We start from the raw sequence: 20591 nt of genomic DNA, 5'->3' as shown, positions 1-20591 counted from the left end.
GAATGGAAATGGAGTACTGTAATATAATGCCATTCATACCAAAATAAATCACAGGTAAAATCTATTCCAATTTGTGAATTACTCCAAGGAAGAGTCTTGGAGTGTTCTCCAACTTGACTTGTATTTTAGGTGCTCCCATCTTACTGGGAAACCTTTTTCAGAAGTTGGGATAAAATTGCCATTCATGTAAATTAAGATATTTCAATCAAAGGAACAAAACCGGAACTGGATGTCAGATGGTTTTGCAGTCAGATCAAGAAACCAATATGCGAGGTTGCTATGAGACCTCTAAGGTCAGAGGAATCACTCTGGAATGGTGCCTAGCAGCTCTAACCTAGAACATGTAGGTTTTTCTGAATTTTTCAGATCCCATGTATGCTTGAGGAATCAACATATTTTGAGATCCTTGGGGCATGTGTTAGATGCTGTGAGGTGTTGGTATTGTTACCTCAACTTTAGCTGAAAACTCAGTGCTCTTTATTTATAGTTCTCTTTTAAAATGTAATTCTGAATGCCAATATTGTTTTGGTTTATTTCTTGTAAACTTATGGGAATAGACATACAGAAGTCATAATTATTTCTGGAAGGTAAGCATTGATTAACAGTCTGCAGTTGAAATAGAACTTACCAGTGATGACAAGCTTTATTATATTGGCACTAACTGAACCCTTGGATAATAGAAAAAAAATAATCTACCACGAAAACACTTTGTTAAGAGCACATAGGAATTGGAATGTCTTTTTGCACTGCAGCATTGCCGCAAGCACATCCACTCACCATTTTCGTTTCGGCTCATCTGGCCATTCATGCATAGATTCAGCTTTGCCTCTTTTTTATTGTTGTTGTAATAGGCAATCAATTGAGATAGAATTTGCTAAATTAACTGTGGAAAAGTTGTAGATTTACAATCTGAGACCTGAAATTTGCCACATACAGTACCTTGAAATTGGCAATTAGATGAAAACTGCTTTCTGACATTTTCATAATTTGGTAGTTATTTCATGAAGTTAAAATATTTCTTATTCTCTTTCTCTCTTTTTCTCTCTCCCCCTCTCTGCCTTTCTCTTTCTCTGTATTTCTCTTGGTAAATGATTCCAGGGATTCAGGTTATGACGACTTGTAGTTATGGCACATTATGCAGATGCTGCCGTGTGGATGTATAGCTTCATCTACAATGTACAAAGATAATGGAGGTAGGTGGTAAAAGGCCAGCCCACTTTTGTGACATCATGCAGCTTATGTTTTGATGTTCAGAAAGTTTTTATCCATTGCTATTCATTCATGATAGGTAATTTTTTTTATATTATTGTATTTTAGAATGTATTCTGGGTTATACTCAGCTTTTTATGAGTACTGTTTGTAGAAATAATCGAACCAGGACTTTTTCAGTGAGATAGTGTCATTGAGTGACTTCATATGAGGCAGTAAGTAACAGTAATTTATCGTATGAAATAACACTACCCAAGGCAGAAGGTAACAGATGTTGTAATTTACAAAAGTGTTTTGTAGTATACTCTGTTATAGTAAACTTCATTATAGAATGTTCTTCAAACTTAACTTCTCACTCTTATAAATATTCTACAAACTTTAAAGATATCTTGGGAGGATAAGCCACTAAAATGATGCAATTTAGTAAGTGTTAGTGAGATATTGATATATATATATATATATATATATATATATATATATATATATATATATATATATATATATATATATATATATATATATATATATATAATATATATATATATATATATATATATATATATATATATATATATATATATATGTATATATATATATATATATATATATATATATATATATATATATATATATATATATATATATATATATATATATATATATATATATATATTATGTATCAATAAAATATATATATATATATATATATATATATATATATATATATATATATATATATATATATATATATATATATATATATATATATATATATATATATATATGCACTTAAACTATTTGATCTACTGTACTTAATAATTAGAACTTTAATAATATATATATATATATATTTTAAATGTCTATAATATATTATTATATATTTTTATTAGCATATATATATGCACTTAAACTACTTTGTAATTGATCTAAAAATTAGAACTTTAATAAAATTAATCAGTTGTAAAAAATTTGTTACACAAGAATTAGGATGCATATAGTCAGACTGTAGTGGTTTGTTGTCTCAGATCAATGCAGAATGAAATTTTATTGTTGTTGAGAGAGACTTTTCACCAGGACTGAGAGTTTTTATTACTATATGAAATGACATATCTAGTGAAAACAGGCATTTCAGTTATTTTTAAACAAAGTTTTAAAGCTTATGTTTTTATTAGCATACAAGTCTTGAAAATCTGTTTATCAATGCAGAATAAGAAACTTTTTTTAGAAATGACATATACAGGCATTTCTTATTTTTAAACAGCTCGTATACATACAAGTCTTGAAATCTGTTATACTGAAATTTTTAGTGTCTCAAGAGGGATTAATTGTTCTAGTCCATCAGAACTAATCCATCAGAATTATACTATTTGTTTTACCAAGTAATGAATGAGTTCCTAAATTTTTCCACCATTGATGCTATTATTCTATTAGTATTTCAAACCCTTTGACAATATCTTTCTAAGTCATCTCTTAATATAAGACTTTATAACCAAACTGCCATATGCATAAACATATATGTGAACTGTTTGCACTATACAGTTTGATTTTTCAAAGTACTGTATGTATATTGTATGACAGATTTGTGAGAGTAGCACATGATGCAGCATTTAATTTCGTAAGGATTTATTTCTCATGGGGAGATGAGACTATAATTCTCCACCAGTGCTATGTGTGTCTTTTGCTCATTATAACAAGATGATCTTATAAATGACAACTCCAGGAACTTGTGAAAGGGTTAGGCAAAGGACAAGCCCCCTATTTTATTTACAAGATATTGCTGGCAGTGCAACTCTTTCCACATAGGTCATTCTTGAAAGAAGAGATTTCAATTGTTCCACAGTGAGCATCTACCCAAAATTTCATAATTTAATTTTTCATTCAGCTGAACATCTGGTAGGACACATTGCACAATTTAGTGTTAATTTTTTAATCTTTGTGATTATTCTAATTTTTACATAAAGACAGAAAACTGTTTTGTCGTATAACTATTTTGTAACTGAAATAGAATAATCTAGTATTATTTTGCCTCTTATGGAAAATAGATGGATACTGGTGTTAACTGCCTGCGTAACTACGGATTAGCTTACCATATGCCAACATTTTTGAGGTACTGTGTTAGGATATATGATCTATTCTTGCTTGTTTGATTGTAACTAGACTTTGAAAAATACCTTCCCAATAATTTACTTATTTCTTTACAGTGTATTTATGTTTTTGTATGTGGAAGTCCATGCAGTTGTTTAGTGTTTCATAGGGGCAAACAAATTTTGTCAATATTTTCCATGATATTCTATTGATCATCAATAAATATTATGAAAGACATTTGTATGTACTGTATTTCTAACTCGGAGATCAGAGGGCTTCAGTTGATATGGAACTTCTGTGTCTTTGTCTCTAGCAGTGACTAGATTAAAGACAAGAAGTGTATTGAGTCTCTTGTTGTCATGAGGTGATGATGGCCAGGTACAAGCATGAGGGGAAAGACTTACAAAGAGGAAGGGTAGCCAGTTTGGGAGTCACTTGTTTTCTTTGCTTCAGAATTAGAAAAATTGATTGTGCTTCCTAACACTGTATCCCTTGTTCCTTCCTCCTTTTCTGAAAAGGATATCTCTGTCATGGCCATCTCAGGTGCCAGAAGACCAGAAGAAAATTTTAGCACCCAAAACATCTAATCCTGCACTTAGTGGAAGGCCACTGGAGGATCTTTACAGCAGGCAGCAAAAAACCTCAGCCCTCTATGCCATGTATGTATAATCTATGGGTATAGGTTCTTGCAGTTACAGAGGCATAGGCACTCAAGATCACTTCTTCATGCTGTGACAGACTTGGATTCACATGAACTGATTATGCACTGTGAAAGAGGAGCTGGTTCTGGATGCTTCATCTTCAGATAGAGACACAGACATCTGCAGGTCTACAGCAGACAAGTATAACCATCAGGCAACTACATTGATGCATGTGGTGCTTCAGGCTGCAGAATTTTGCATGCAATATGAACAGACCTCAATACAGTATAGGCAGTTGTGAAGCAACTGCAAGCTGACTTGGAACTTCAGTTTAGGTGACCACATAGGCAGCAATAAAGCATAGGTCAACTCACATTGGGTTGGCCAAAGGCAACCATGGGACATCAGGCACTTTTAGATCACTGGGACATCAGGGGATTGTACAGGTTGTTGTAATTGTTAGAGATACCCATGACTTAGATGTGAACATCCAACAGTGGATATTAAACACCCATGAAACAGCCTCAGATAATTATGAGGTATCAGGCAAGCAAACAGGAATAATTCACATGCAGTGAATATCTGATAAGCAACATTGCATAACAGCAAAGCTTAAGATCCCACTCCTTTGAGAGAGATATAGTGATAAGGTTCATGTGCATAGTTAGACTTTTGACAAGACTCCCACATTAGATGGTGGTCATGTGTTAGCTAACTCATCCATCCATTATAAATGTGACATTAGAAATGATGACAACCACAAGAAATTTAGAGGACTGGGGGTCTTCGAGATTGTAGTGGTGAGACTAGGATCACCAAACTACTGGAACCAGAGGTGGACTTCCATCGAAAATGAGGTGTCTGGGCATTACTAAAGTATAATTTATGAAGGATGGGAAACCAGTATTGATGTTAGTTTTGCGTGGAGTATTCAAAGTATGATGCCTGGAAAAGGAATCATTACAGAGTGCTCTACTCCTCACAGGCCTGTCTTATAGTCTCTGATAAACAAAGCTAAGAATATCTTGTGGATGCTCACCTTGGAGCATGGTGGAATCTCTTATTTCAGGAAGAACCAACACTCAGTTACTGTACATGGGTATGCTGAAAGCAATAATACATAAGTAAAATAAGAGGTTTGTGTCTACAAAACATAAAAATATTCTAAATATATATATAAACATATAAATATATATATATAATATATATATATATATATATATATATATATATATATATATATATATATATATATATATATATATATATATATATATATATATATATATATTATAGAGTGCCTTATGAGATTGTTGGCCTGGTGTAGAAGTATATTGAGCGAAGTAAAAGCTGGAGTGTATGAAGGACTGTCATTTCATTTTTCTGATGAAAGTTGCCTAGATTAATCTTTGAGAATGAAATGGTTTTAATCCCAGAAGAAGTACAAGAGCCCTTATTTGTAAATTTATCTATTAATCAATTTATGGGTGCAGGTACACAAATTTCCATTAATAACTGGAGGCTTTACTGTGCAAACTAAGGATTGTAGAACAGCACAAAAGATATTGATGGTGCATGTTTGTTTTATCTGTGATTGTTCTATACTAATATAGAAAAGTAGTTTTACAGTAATATCTAGAAAAACACTATGGTACTGGTGCATTTTTCCCTTTTTATGTTTAGTTTTTAAGTAAGGACAGGAATGAATTGCCATTCCTTTTCCAAGTCTTTTCTTTTTTTGGATATAATGTACATATAATTTCTATTGCAAGCTGCTTTCCCAGCAGATGAAAAATACTTGCTAATAAAAGCAGTAGAATGTTTTCCCAAAACTATGCTTCTTAAGGAATATGCAAAACCTTTGTTATTTTTTCTCTCATAGATCAAGTTGATTGCTAAGTCTGTCTACTGCGAATACTGTTTCAAATAGCATTTTGGAATTGTTGTGCGTTGTGGTCTGCATTTATAATGTATATTGTTTTTTCTTTCAAGGGAAACAGTATGCTGAAGGACTATTGTAAAATTCAAGAGTATCGCTTAATATACCCTGCCACATTGATGATGAGAGGTAGTAGTGTTACTGTGTGCCTCAACATGAATATGTGAATCACTGTAGCCTTCAATGTTTTAGCGTTACTAAGATTTGATTTACCATTGTTGTTATTATTATCATTATTATTACCAATGTACTAATCACTTTAAATATGTTTCTTAATTTGGATTGTAATCATAATCAAAGATGTAATGTGCTCATTCAATGTATAACCCTCTTATTTTGCTTATGCAGTAGCATTTACAAATTGTCCTTCGATCAGCTGAGTTGACAGGAGAATAGCATATGCCATTTTCTCATTGAGAATTAATCCATACCTACCATGCCATGTGGCATCTTTCTTCACTTGATTTTACTGGTGCTCACCTCATCTTCACCATGCTTTGTGACTTGTCAACCATTTACCAATGTGTAATTTTTAAATTAATGCAGCCATTTAGTTACTCTACATCGAACCAAAATTCTTTTGGATTTGTGCCCTTACTTATTTTTACTGACAGCTCTTTTTGGCATGTTATGAAGTATATTTGGCCAGCCATTAATGGCTAGCTTTATGGCAGACCTATGGTGTCCACTGATGCAGATTACTGTTCTCTTTGTCCCCAATGTATCAGAAAGAATTTTACAAGATACACTAGGTGTAATTAAAGCACTTCTTGGTCAGAGTTACGTGGGTTAGGTAATATAATAGTGTACAAAGATAATTTCAGATTAAAAACTCACTTCAGGGAAAGTGAACGTGATTGAATGCATCATCTTTCTCTCTTTCTCTGTGTGGCCAAGAGAGATGTCCAGAGTTGATCTGTCCTAGATATGCAACGACTGGAAGAATTTACTGATGTCCAAGACTTCCAAAGTTGATCTGTCTTAGATATGCAAAGACTGGAAGAATTTACTGATGTCCAAGCCTTTTGATAGATTAATTTAGGGACAAGATCTTAATGGATGTTAAGGCTACGATTTTGGAAACTCCTCTATTTTGTCTTTGCAACAATCATAGGTGTTGGTCTCTCTGGTGTAATTCCCTGCAGTTGGGTGCAAATTCTGTAGTTTTAGACAAGACAATCTAAGGCAGGAGTACTATCAAGTAAAGTTTGTGAGTGATATGCTCCATCCACATTTTTGTAGAAAGTTTGGTTTGTTCTTTGGCTTTTCAGTTTCTTGGCAGCTTATACAACTTTGACAGTCTGCCTGGCTTAGATATTCATTATTAAGAATGTTTATTCTAGATGGCTGATGAGCTGAAAGAAAATACAAAATAGGAATTCAGTCTCAACCAATATCTAAAGGATGCCTTACTAGACAAATCAGTGCCCATTAAATCAGACAACACTGATGGTAACCTACCTCAGGAATGAGGGATGCAGCTAACAAGATTCTCTCCTTGACAGAAAACAACCAAGGCTTGACCCATAAATTTGTATTAGGAAAAGATGTGTCATGATTCACAGGTTGTATAAAGGAATCAGATGATTCCACCAGTGGGTCACTGCCCCAATGTGTGTTGCACAGCATGCATTTGATGGATTGTTTCACATGTTTAAAAAAGAAATAGGCAATACATTGTTCATAGTTCACTAGCCTTCAAGTATGGAAGATGGATGCCCTTGCTCAGAGGTGGGACAACCTTCCCTCTGTGAGACCTCTGCTTGATAAGGTATTATTTTTCATATGCCTTGGATTAATATAAGCTGCACATATTTTCCTCAGCAAGAGTGATTCCCATATTTTTTAATATCTTCCATCAAGCAACCCTAATGAGCTACCAGCATGGCTGTGGCTTCTGAGACAGCAACTGTTGAGAATGCTACTGTACATCCTTCATGCCATGAACTTATAATGACAGGAGATACTCAGTAATTTCTCAAAAAGAGAGGCTGTTTCCAGGCTGTGGCAAGAAGGATGCTAAATCTCATCAATCACCAATTCACCACTGTTTCTTTCGATACTCTTATGATCAGGTATCTTTTTCTGGTTTGTAAGGGAGGAAAGAACTATTCATTATCAGTAGTTAAATTACAGAGCAGCATCATTAAAGGCCATGAATCTGAAGATTCTTGACCTAAACTGCTAATTGGAACTATCAGTTATCTTAATGAATAATTATGATAAAATTCATAGGTAGATCTCACACTGGTGTTGAGGAGCTTTATGAGGGATCAAAATGAGCAACTAGATTAGGCTTGCTTTAAATGAGTGTTGCTCAAAATGGCTGTTTTCCTTGGTTTTACTCCAGTCAGTAATGTCATTGAGCTACAGTGACTTTTGGCACACATGTATCATAACAGAGGATAGTCATCACTGTGCCTTTCCCTAATGCTAGGACATCAAAGCACAGAATCAAGTTTCCAACATGTCAGAGGATGCCATGGTGCTGTTCAATATGTTGCAATTTTAATAAGGATGGTAAAGATACTGCCATTTTGTGTACCCTAGACATCATATAAGATAATGAGATTATGTAGACCTAGTTTTCAGAGACTTTATACAGAAAGAGCAACCATACAGAAGGATTACCCTAAGTACCATATTTCATAGACTAAGGTTAAAGATTCAGAGGTTATATAATTCACTGTCTGATTAAGATTTTAGTGTTACTGAGGTCAGTGCTCGTGAAGTAAGGGCTTTATCTGTATCAGTTTGATACAGAGATGCTGACAAACTTTTGCCTTTTTTTTTGCAGTAGGGACATCTGTCGGTCTGTAAACACGTTCTCATAGCAACACTTGCAGGTATGCTCTGGATATGCTGTGCCATTATTTTCCCCCTCCCTTATTCCTTGAAGCAGTTGGTAACTAACTTAAGCTCGTAGACTACATAGCAACTTTGCATTCATGATGAGCATTGAAAAATATCCATATTCTCCCAACTTCATCTCTTGTTTTACAATTATGATCCAGAATATCTCAGGGTATCAGGTCCTATAAGATAAAATACATACTTAAATATTCATAGTTTCCAACAGGGCATTCCTGTAAGTAAGGTTTTCAGGATCCACAACAGGCCAGAATACTGAAGGGCCATTGTACTGCCTTCCACCCAAGTAGTGATTCTGCTTAAGTGAAATAAAAGGTTTGTACATTTTATGTGCACTTACAAATATCAAAATATTTTATCTTGGAGGGAACACCCTCCTACCTGTCACACTGAGTAAATTTGTTACATGGCTTCAGAATGTCATGACTTACTGAGTACTGTAATGCTTCCCTAGAGAGAGGGATATTCCACTTTGGAGAATACCTTGTGTTATGTTACTTTAAAAAATGACACTGGGCTAATCTGTTATTTAACAGGAACTTGATGTCTTAATCAAATGAAAAACTTTCATTTGTGATACATTATAGGTTGTTCTAACATTTGTATAACTAACTTTGTTCTTTCAAATTTTTAGAAGAGCGATGCATTGTACATCCAAGCTTTATACTAGAACTATGTTTTTATCACTTAGACTGAAAAAAAAAAGTATTTGATATAAGTGTCTGTGCCTGATGAAACGTGTTCCACTTTGTATGAGTTAGTTTGTGCATCCTTATTGTATGCAGTGGAACGCATTGGAAGTGCATGATATGTCATGCTGGTGAACGGGTGCTTCAAAGTGCTTGATTTTAAAGCCTGAAAAGATTTTATACACAATTATGGTAAGATATTCTAAGAAGGAATTTATATTTGTATTAGGAATGCTGTTGAAAGGAGTAATGTTATATATATATATATATATATATATATGAAATATATATATATATATAGTAAGTTATATATATATATATATATATATATATATATATATATATATATATATATATATATATATATATATATATATATATATATATATATATATATATATATATATATATATATATATATATATATATATATATATATATATTTATATATATATATATATATATATATATATATATATATATATATATATATATATATATATATATATATATATATATGTATATATATATTACATATATATATACAGTAATTATATATATATATATGTATATATATATAGTATATATATGTATATATATATTACATATATATATAATTATATATATATATATGTATATATATATTACATATATATATAATTATATATATATATATATATATATATATATATATATATATATATATATATATATATATATATATATATATATATATATATATATATATATATAAATACACATGTATGTGACAAGATTAAATTTTCAATAGAAAATTCTCTATAATATAATTGTGATATTGTTATAGGAACTAATGACAGAATTCTGGGAATGCTTCTTACTGAATACAAGTTATTTGGGCTGGCAGACTAAATAAACCATTAGACAAATTATAATTTTAAATATTTCGAGTGTTCATTAACAGATTATATTCATATATGCATATGAAACATACTAGGACACATTTGCATATTAACATTACTTTACATGTGGGATTACATACACAACATAAATATAGCTTATGTGTATACTACATACACCAGTCTTTATATTTACCATTGTTCAGTACTTTAAGTCACTGTCATTTTTTGAGAAAAGTACAAACAGTCTCACTACAGAAATTCGTAATGTTAACTCTTTTAAAGAGATGTGGTTAGATTATAATGTTTTCACTATTTAGTAAATTCATATAAAATACCAAAGAATACAATTGACTGGCGTATACTAGTCTGGTAATGATATATTTTGAGTCAGAGATCTGTTCCTGCAAAGTTTGGGAGCCATAAGCACCTGACCACTTGACTGACTGAAAGACATTTTGATACACTTTTCTGTTCCAGGAATGAGCTCATCTTAGTATGGTGATCTGCCTAAGGCTCTTGTAACCAGAGGGTCTTGTTGTTAAACCATCTTTGAAGATTTAGGTGTAGTTGTGTAGTCTTTCATTTTGAACGAGTGAATCATTCTATTGTCAGGAAAATCTGATTTTCTCTGACAGATTTGTATCTAGTCTATTTAGGTCATAGTGGACAGATGAAATAGCTACTGCTATAAAAAAAAAGACAGATGTAGCCTTTGTATCTACTTTTACATTATTCTCTTTATATAAATAATGGTAATTCTCATGTCAGGGATCTGAAATTTGCTTCAAGACTTGAGAGAGAGAGAGAGAGAGAGAGAGAGAGAGAGAGAGAGAGAGAGAGAGAGAGAGAGAGAGAGAGAGAGAGAGAGAGAGAGAGCACAGTTAAATTCAAGAATGAATGATATTGATTGGGCTTAATTCAGTATTTTGCACTGCATCTAATGCATTATCATTTTCATGATTTTGCTCAAACTCTCCAAAACTTTGCAACCTCACAATGCCTTTTTTTATTGTGAAAATGATACAAAGTTATTGTTAGCAAGTTAACAGTTTTGAGGTGACATTTTGTTTCGACTAAATCAAAAGAATATTGCATCTTCGTTTATCTGTCATAAAAATAAATGACGTACTGTCTGCAAAATATCAGGGGCGCCGTGGTACAGTAAAATCATGAAAAAGTATAGAAAAAGAACTCTTTCTTTCCCATCCCAAACTTCCAAATGAAGACAGGGTTTGAGGAGAGGGTAATGGGAAATGAGTGAGACCATGACTTATGGAAGGTCTTTTATAAAAGGGAATCAAGGCAAAAGGAGAGCCACAAAAGACAACGTAGAATATACAAGTAAAAGAAATTAGTTGGAGAGCGTAAAAAACAAATGCATGCTATTCACCTCAAAGGAAACGTCAGTTATGCATAAAAAACCCAAAGAGTTCATAAACATTAAATAACCATCTTAAAGAAGATTTCTAAAAAAAATTCTGCCAAAAAGAGAGTTTACAGTATTTAATTCAATTATACTTGTATACCCTACCCTAAGCCTGCATAAACCAGGAAAGAACGCCAGGGGCAATGGCAATTCTTCTTTGCAGTAGGCTACCGCGGTGCGAAGGCTACTAAGAAGATGGCATTAGAAAATTGCATTTTAAAATCCCCTTTCAACAAACAGTGCCCCCACGATGAGAAACAAGGAACGTACGGGAGGAGTGTTCCAGGTTCTGTTCTTAGCATATTCCTAATGTATTCAGCAGTAACATAGGCCAAAAAGAAATGGAAGATGTTGAGAAAGGAAATCAGACTTTTCAGTAATTCCCGAAGGCATGCTTTACTCGACAATGGCCATAGATCTGAGGGCTTAAAGGAAATCGTTAACTTTTAAAGGCCACTGGTAGCGTTACCTGTAAAGAAATGGCTTATATCAGTGAGATACATTGCTGATCATCAGATCTGAGCTAATATCATCACGTCTACGTATTGAATACAACCGTTTAACACATGGTTACTTGAAGGCCACCCCAGACGGTAGCCTATATATGAAGAACTTAGTGTATTCTGTAAGTCCCTCCTAATTTCAACCAGCGAATGGCCAATCTATTGTGCAAGTCTCTTAATGAGAAAAACTCCGAATTCTCAATTTTTTGAACTTTTAATCTAATAAGATGTTATCTTTTTTTTCAACTAAGTATCTACTCATTCGGATCGGTCTCGTGAGATCTGAACATCATTATGGCCTCCTTTTATGCGGCATTTTCCCCTCTACTCGCAAGCTTTGGAATTCTCGTCACAATCTTTCGTCTTTCTAGAGACCTCACCGTTTCCTTTCCCAGTCCTTTTATTTGCTCCCTTCTTTCGCTTTTGCGTTAAGTGACAGAAAAGGAAAACAGTGAGTGAGTTATCTTGAGACTTCCTTTAAAGAAACGTCCTCTCTCTCTCTCTCTCTCTCTCTCTCTCTCTCTCTCTCTCTCTCTCTCTCTCTCTCTCTCTCTCTCTCTCTCTCTCTCTCTCTCATGAAAATTGTTATATCATTAAAATCTAAACTTTCATGAAATTTCCCAGGAAATGAATTCAGATCAGAATAATAAAAAAGCTAACGAATCTTATGATATTTAGGGCTGAGGTGCAATACACACTTTCATGCACTGAAAAAGGATCACCTATCACTGTGAATCACTTCTATTTTTGTGCTTCAAGTTGTTAAAAAAAAATGCAGAAAACACAAACCGAAGTGATGTTAATTCTAAGAGTTGTTGGAAGCATTAGTACGAGTGAATAGTGGTGCTTAGTGTTTTCAGTAGAAGCTCTTTGGGCAAACATACAAGAATAGTTAGTGCATCTAGTTATTTCAAGACTGGGCATTAGTCAGAGTAGTCAGAGCAGAGTGAAAGCATTTCAAATCGTTTAATTAAAACGTTCGTAGAGCCAGGTACTGTGGAAACACAGTGGGAGCTTTATTATGGTCTCATTTGTCCTGTAATGGCACATTTGTGAGTTGAAAACATTCAGTTTGATACAAGCTAAAGAGAAAAGTTGTCATACTTACAGTACTTTTTTCTCTTACTCTCTTATATTTGTAAAAACAGATAGACATTCAGGTGGTTGAATGAAATCTCTATCTCATTCGATGCTCTAACAAGCACCTAGACCCAGGTTTACTTTAAAACATTATCACAATTTGGATTTGAAAATATCATAATCCTATGTTTTAATGTGTAATTTGAACGTTTCTTTCCGTTTCTTTCGCTGTCAAGTTTTACTTTAATACCAACACCCTTGAACACAGTGTTCAGTACCACCCCCACTGGAATGAATGTTAAGACATAAACAAAAGACGGTAAATATCTCGGTAACAGGAAATTTGCGGTAGATTTTTGCGTGAGTTTCGCATTAATCATGTTAATGAGACTTAGGATCACTGCATAAAAAAATATCAGTATCAAATGATGATTTAAAGTAAAATAATGCCGTTTTTTCTGGTTATGAAATGTTAACTATATCAAGATACCTTGTCTTTATTGAGTTTAGTCGCTGCCAAAAGACTTGAATTAAAATTAAGATTAAAATGAATAATTTTTTTTTTAAATAAACTGCTTTATTAGTTCACAAACATCCTTGAGATTTCAAACCCACCGAATCTTTATTTTTTAAAGCGGAAAGAATCATTGAGTACTTGCAGGTTAAATATCTCGTGAACAGTGATGGAGTAACTTATAATATTATTTATAATGCTTATAATAGGCCTACTTTATTGTGAGAATGTAGTCACGTAAGATATTTGCACGCCTTTGAGGCGATACGATTATAGTCACAGAAATACTTGTGTATATTTAAAATGGCCAAAAAGTGATAAAAAAGACTTTTTTTTTTTTTTACTAAAAGTCAGGTTAAGTAATCTGTAGAGTATAAGGAGGAGCCTAGTATTAAGGTATTCAATCGACATCTATCGTTTCAGGATTTGAATCATTTGTAAAGGTTATTACCAAGTTGTAAACTTCTTCACCCAAAAATTTTCGCCCAAAATTATTTTTCAATGTTCATGTAAATATTTTTATTTTTAATGATTTGCTTTATAGGTCTAATTTTTAGGTTAGAATTGTCTGGTAAGGTAGTGTGAAAAAAAAATATTGTATCCAGACTCAAAATGTTTGGTGCTTGCCTCTTTATAGATGGTTGTGACCGAAGCGTAATTGTGAAAAAAATTTGCCTTTCAAGTTGTCGTTAAGAGGTTGTTGGGGGGGGGGAGTTCCCATTTCGAGGTGTTCTCTCCGGCATCTGCTAGCAACCTGTTGCGAAGCTATTTTTCTATTAAAATGTTGACTTTTATAGAGCTATGATGTTGCCTTACAATGTAGCCTACTGAATAAGAAAAATGTAAGCATTAGACCTACGCGTCTGCATTACGCAATCCTCATTGTAAATGATCGTAATTGTAAGATTATTTTGATTTATATAGTCTCTGTTTTATTTGGTGTACTTATTTTAGGTGTATTCTTATTTTAATTTGCAAATATATTTACATATGTAATAAAAATGTTGCGTAAAGACATACAGACAGTCACTGATGACGTTTTATACAGATATTGCCAAAAACTGAGCTTGTACCTTCGCCACCGATTGAGGTATGCAATATTTCGAAATTAAAATACTGTCCCCAAAGCCATGATGTAACGAAGGTTGATTATATTGTATTGTTCACCAAGGAATCCCCCAAAATTGCCATATTTCCCAATTTCAACAAAGAATTAAAAGAAAAAATTCCGGGATTACATTCGCGTTTCACATCCGAAACCAGAGCTGTCTTAAAAGCTAATAACTTCTTCTTTAACACATAAACCATCCTACGAGAAGACTTAATTGAAACTCAATGAAATATCAGATTTAGATTTCATGAACCGTAGTGCACCCTTTTGAAAACTGTAACTGAGGTCCATCAATGAATTTTAAGAAACTTCCATTGACAACAACGGTGGATCAAGAGCCCTTCCCTTCACCAAAAATTCGTTTGCTGAGAGAAATCCTGAACCCACTTTGAATTGTGCATCAGTTTCAAAATCAGATTAACTGTTCCATGCCCCGTAGCTTTTCCTTTCGACAATTCCGTTGAAACATGTCATTAACTTTTAGAATACTTTCCATAGAATCCTGGACTCACATCGAGAACTTTGTCCATATCCAATTCACTAAAAATTCTCTCAAAATCTTTCTTGGGCTATCACAGAATTTGAGTGAAATCCAACCACGACTTAGAGTTTTTTCCCATTAAAAGAAAAAAGTTCCCTGACCCATATTAAGATGCGTACCCATCTCAAAATCTTATCAAATTTACTTGGTTTTCCAATCGCAACTTCTTGAGATACCTTTGGATTGATATCTAGAGAAACAATCAAACTAACAAACGGACACGGATGAATGCATAACTATCGTTGGCATAGGTGACCGTAAATTTAATAGTAAGTGTACTAAGCTACTGTATATATTTACATAATCAAATAGATTCTAGATCCATAAAAATAATGAAGTAACCCTTCTAACAAAAATTTTTAAACAAAATAAAATTGATATAAAATAATTAACTGAGTAATACAATGTTTTATGCGCTTTTGTCTTGTAGGTTATGTCTGTAAAATAAATTTACAATTTACTCTTTATTAGGTCTCAGTGACTGATTAGGTATCTGAAGAGGAATGACCCAACTGTTGTTGACTGATGTCTCACCAAAAAGCCCACGGAATTTTCTGTGATGTTCGAAGAAATCTTTTACAAAGTAAAACACGAATTCAGACAAGTTCATGTGTGAATGAAACCTTAGTCTGGTTTCTCTCTGAAGTGCTTTGCATGAACCGTTCGTCCAGCCAGAAGTCTTTTGATAAATCGCTTCGCTGTTAATAAGTGATTCAGATCACAGAAACCATAGAGGTTATTGAGCGTAGAGCAGTGTATAGACAGGAATGTTATCTCATTCGATGTGATAACCTTGTGCTTTAAGCTAAGTAGTTGACGTAGGTGTCTTTTTGAAAGTATTCTTATATGATTAAGTGAGTAATTTTAAGGTGAACACTTGTACTGTTATTGCTCCCGTGATTGGTAGGTTAAGGTGGACGAGCCAGTAAGTGTGTTATTTATGGTGCATATTCCCTCCCGTATACACTAACGGATACAAGACAGGCTTTAGCCATTAAACTATTTTATAATCTATTGAAAATGAACAATATACCATTTGTTAATGAGGTCCATTTTCTCCCACGTCCATTGTGCCCTTTAAGCTATGCTCTTACAATTTTTTTTCAGTGTGAGAAATAAACTTGATTTGAGAAAAAAAGAAGGTCGATTTTCATTTAACCTAAAGTAAATAAGAAACATAGTTCTACAGGCTTGTGAAATGAGTTTATTTGTATTTCACTACTACTTAGCTATTCCTGAACATTAAAATCCATAGAAAAACGACAGCGTATGAATGCTTCATTAAAGAAAGAACAATTAACCGACATTCCCCTGGCGTCCTACAGGGAGATTGCGTTATCACAGAGAGAAAGAGCTCAGAACTATTTTCTTCTTGTCCCTGTTAAAAGGTGGTCTCATTAGGTCATCTCACCACTTCGTTATATTGAACGCTAATTGACTGTAGGGTCACACAAAAATTTTGCCATTTTCCAAGATGGCCAAAAATATGTGGATAATAAGGTTTTCAAAATGGCGTCCTGTGGATATTTTGATTGGAATATTGGTATTTAATTGATTATTTAATTGATTAATCACATTCAAATCCCTAAGTCACTCCCAGTTTATATTAAAATATTAAAAACAAGCCTTTATATATGTAGATACATCATTTCTCTGCATAGAAATATCCAAGATGGCTGTCACTATATCAAAAATGTCCGCCAAAATGCCAAAAATTGGTACTTAAGCTCATATATGAGGCTAAAGGTCGGGTAATACATGGATTTGGGGTAACTTCAGCCTGATCAGTTCATTTTTTGTAGATTAGAAATCAATTAATCCCCAGTTAATTAATTTTCATCCTCATTTAGAAAAAATGGGTAATAAGCTTAATGTAAAAGTGTAATAGTGTAGTGTCAGTGTACTACCAGGGCACACTGGTTGACACTATAGCTGTGAAACTGAGCATGGGGTTCAGTGCTAGCTAATGGCAGAGATTTGCTATTAGTTTCCCAAATGCTGTTTAGCTAGTCCCACTTCAGAGTTAAACAGCTGCACCTGAATTGACAGGACGTGCCAGCGCGGGAGAGCCGAGCCAAGGAAGATGGGGCTTTAGTCTTCCAGATAGCGTACAGATCACATGGAAATTAAGTAGCATTGGATGAATGATCGGGCTAGGGGTAGGATTATGGCATATCTGAGCCTGGTTGTATCCCATATCTGAAAGTGCATATATGTTATATAGGTGGTAAAAGGATAAACCCTCGGCCTATAGAACAAAAGCAATGGCAGGACAATCTTGCAAGTCAACGTCTTTCCTGAAGGGAGATAGTACGACTAACTGGAAGCTTTGTTGCTTGTGCCAGGAGGACACACGTGAAAGACTAGTTGATGCATCTGGTGCTGGCTATGTTACCCTTGCTACAAACATTCCTGAATTCTATAAGTTAAATGCAATGTCTATACCATTTCATCCCAAAAGGCTTGATAAAGGTGATGGAATTCTGCAGACCTTTGAAAATAACAAGCAACATATCCTGAATCATGTATGCTGAAGTTCAAAACAACAAAACTAGAAAGGAAAAGGAAGTCATTGTGTAAGACAAAAGAAGAAGATGATGCCCCATCAGCAAAATTCACACGTAGTAGCCAGAAGGCAGATGAAGAAGATGCAGAAGAATCTAAGACTGAGAAAGAAGGAATATGCTCTATTTGTAACCAACCAGAACCAATCAAAGATTTACGATTGGCCATGACATTGCCTTTACATGAAAAGCTGCAACGATATGCCACCAACCTACTAGATGAGAAAATTCTGGCCAAGCTTAGTGCTGGAGATATTGTTTCTCAGGATCATACGTATCACCCATTTTGTCTGACAGGTGTTTACAACAGGGAAAGGGCCTGGCTAAATTCCCAGAAAATTGGAGATGATTATGTGCAGTACAGACAAGAGGCATGTGCCCATGCTTTTGCTGAGCTTGAGATGTACATAAGAGACAAGCAGTTGACTACAGATGGGTGCTGCTATTTTACAATGGTAGAACTTTATGATTTGTACAAACAAAGACTGGAACAGCTAAATGTTGATGCTTCCTTTGTGCACCGAACACGGTTGAAAGAACAGATACTTGCCTGCATCCCAGAACTGGAGGACTTTAAAAAGGGAAGAGAAATTTGGTTTGCCTACAAAAGGAAAATGGGAGAAGCCCTAGCCACAGCATGTGACTACAATGATGCACTAATCGTGGCCAAAGCAGCTAAGATATTGAGGAAACAGATGCTTGAACATGAGATAGAATTTGATGGAACCTTAACAGCAGACACTAGAAGAGAATCTGTGCCACCAAGTTTGTTGGAATTTGTAAGTGTGCTACAAAACGGTGGCGATATAAAATCCCAACTTAAATATGGAACATCATCTACTGATCTAGCTTTAGCACAACTTTTGCACTTCAACTGTCGAAAGAATCCAGCACTTCAACATTCTCCAGACATTCCTAGTCAAGAGAACCTCCGTTTCCAATATATATTGGTCTCCTGGTCTTTGCAAAAACCAGGAAGGGTCAATTAATTGATACATTCCATCACCATGGAATCAGCATCAGCCATGATAGGGTTCTGGAATTGACTAAAGGGTTGGGAGAAGCAGTTGTAACAAGGGCTGTGAAGGAAGAAGTAGTTTGTCCCACTACACTAAGAAAATGGCTCTTTACAACTTGTGCTGTTGACAATCTGGACTATAATCCAAGTGCCACAACTGCACAAACATCCTTCCATGGGACAGGCATATCTTTGTTTCAGCATCCGAGCACTGATGAAAAGGGTAAGGGAAGAAACTTGGCCCAAATCATCCAAAGTGGAACAAAGTAAAAAAAAGTACCTTCTCTTCCTGAATATTGCACAAATGTACCCCCTGCTCACTTTAAACATGAGAATCCCCTCCTTTCATCCAGTGGAAGTGCAGGACACCAACATGTTGTGCTTTCAAAGCATCTTTCTCTTGAGTATGAATGGCTTGAGGAAGTCACTCTTTCGGACAGGAGTGAAAATGCTGTGTTCATATCTTGGGCAGCACATCACGCTTCTCAGAAGCGACAGGCCCCATTTGAAATAAGCTTGTCATCAATTTTGCGTCTTTTTCAAGAGGCAGCTCATTCAGTTGCAATGACAAAACATGCCATGGATATTGCAAGAGCAACCACACAGTTTCTCAATCCTGGCCAAACCCCAATTCTAGCAGTTGATCAGCCACTATTTGCAATTGCTAAACAAATCCAATGGGACTGGCCACTGCAGTATGGTGATATGGCTATTATGTTTGGAGGGCTGAATATAGAAATGGCAGCATTCAAAATTCTGGGTGACCTCTTGAAAGACAGTGGTTGGACTGGTACTCTTGCAGAAGCAGAAATAGCTACTCCTGGAACAGCAGGTTCGTTTGTTTCTGCTTGCACTTCCACTGGATGAAAGGGGGGGATTCTCATGTTTAAAGTGAGCAGGGGGTACATTTGTGCAATATTCAGGAAGAGAAGGTACTTTTTTTGAAGAAGACATTTGAAGAAAACATGTCTAGCCCACCAGGTGACAGCTTGCAGTTTATATCAGCTGCGCAAAGCTGTCTATATGGCATATATCCAGGAAGCAGGAGAAGAAATTGAGCTAAGCTGTGAAAGCTGGATCAGAAAACGAGAATCAGAGTGCCCAATTCTACTTTTGGAATCTTGTGCTTCAACTAGAACTTCTAGTGTTTGTTTTCATCAGGTCATACAATTTCCAATTGTACAAAGGTGTGCTGCAGGAACTCATTCCTTTCTTCTTTGCCCTGGACCACGTACATTATGCCAGGTGGCTTTCAATTCATTTGAGGGACATGGAGGCTCTCCAAAATGACACATTTGATGAATTCACAAAGGGAAATTTCACTGTCCACAAAACCACTCGGCATTTTTCCTCAATGGCTATAGACCAAGCACACGAGTAGAATAATGCTCATGTGAGAGAGATGGGGGAGCCGTTGGCCCATCTGAAGATGAAGATGCTCTCAGAAGGTGGACAGTGGCTGATCGTTGAGTTTGAGACTAGAAGTGATGCTGATCCAAAATCTGAGGGTAAGCATCAT

The 20591-nt window shown here is 34.6% G+C and overlaps 1 protein-coding gene across 1 annotated transcript in view; it reads left to right on the top strand.

Moving 5' to 3' along the window:
• The window catches only part of LOC136837578 (integumentary mucin A.1-like), an 85686-nt gene extending 76236 nt beyond the window's left edge, over positions 1-9450 (top strand). Inside the window, exon 7 of the mRNA XM_067102454.1 lies at positions 5928-9450. Coding sequence (XP_066958555.1) covers positions 5928-5943 — 16 coding nt within the window. The 3' untranslated portion in view covers positions 5944-9450. The remainder of the gene's footprint in view (positions 1-5927) is intronic.
• Positions 9451-20591: the final 11141 nt, after the last annotated feature.

The sequence above is a fragment of the Macrobrachium rosenbergii genome, chromosome 59, assembly GCF_040412425.1.
Source record: "Macrobrachium rosenbergii isolate ZJJX-2024 chromosome 59, ASM4041242v1, whole genome shotgun sequence".
NCBI lineage: Eukaryota > Metazoa > Arthropoda > Malacostraca > Decapoda > Palaemonidae > Macrobrachium > Macrobrachium rosenbergii.
This window is presented reverse-complemented; position numbering and strand designations above follow the sequence as displayed.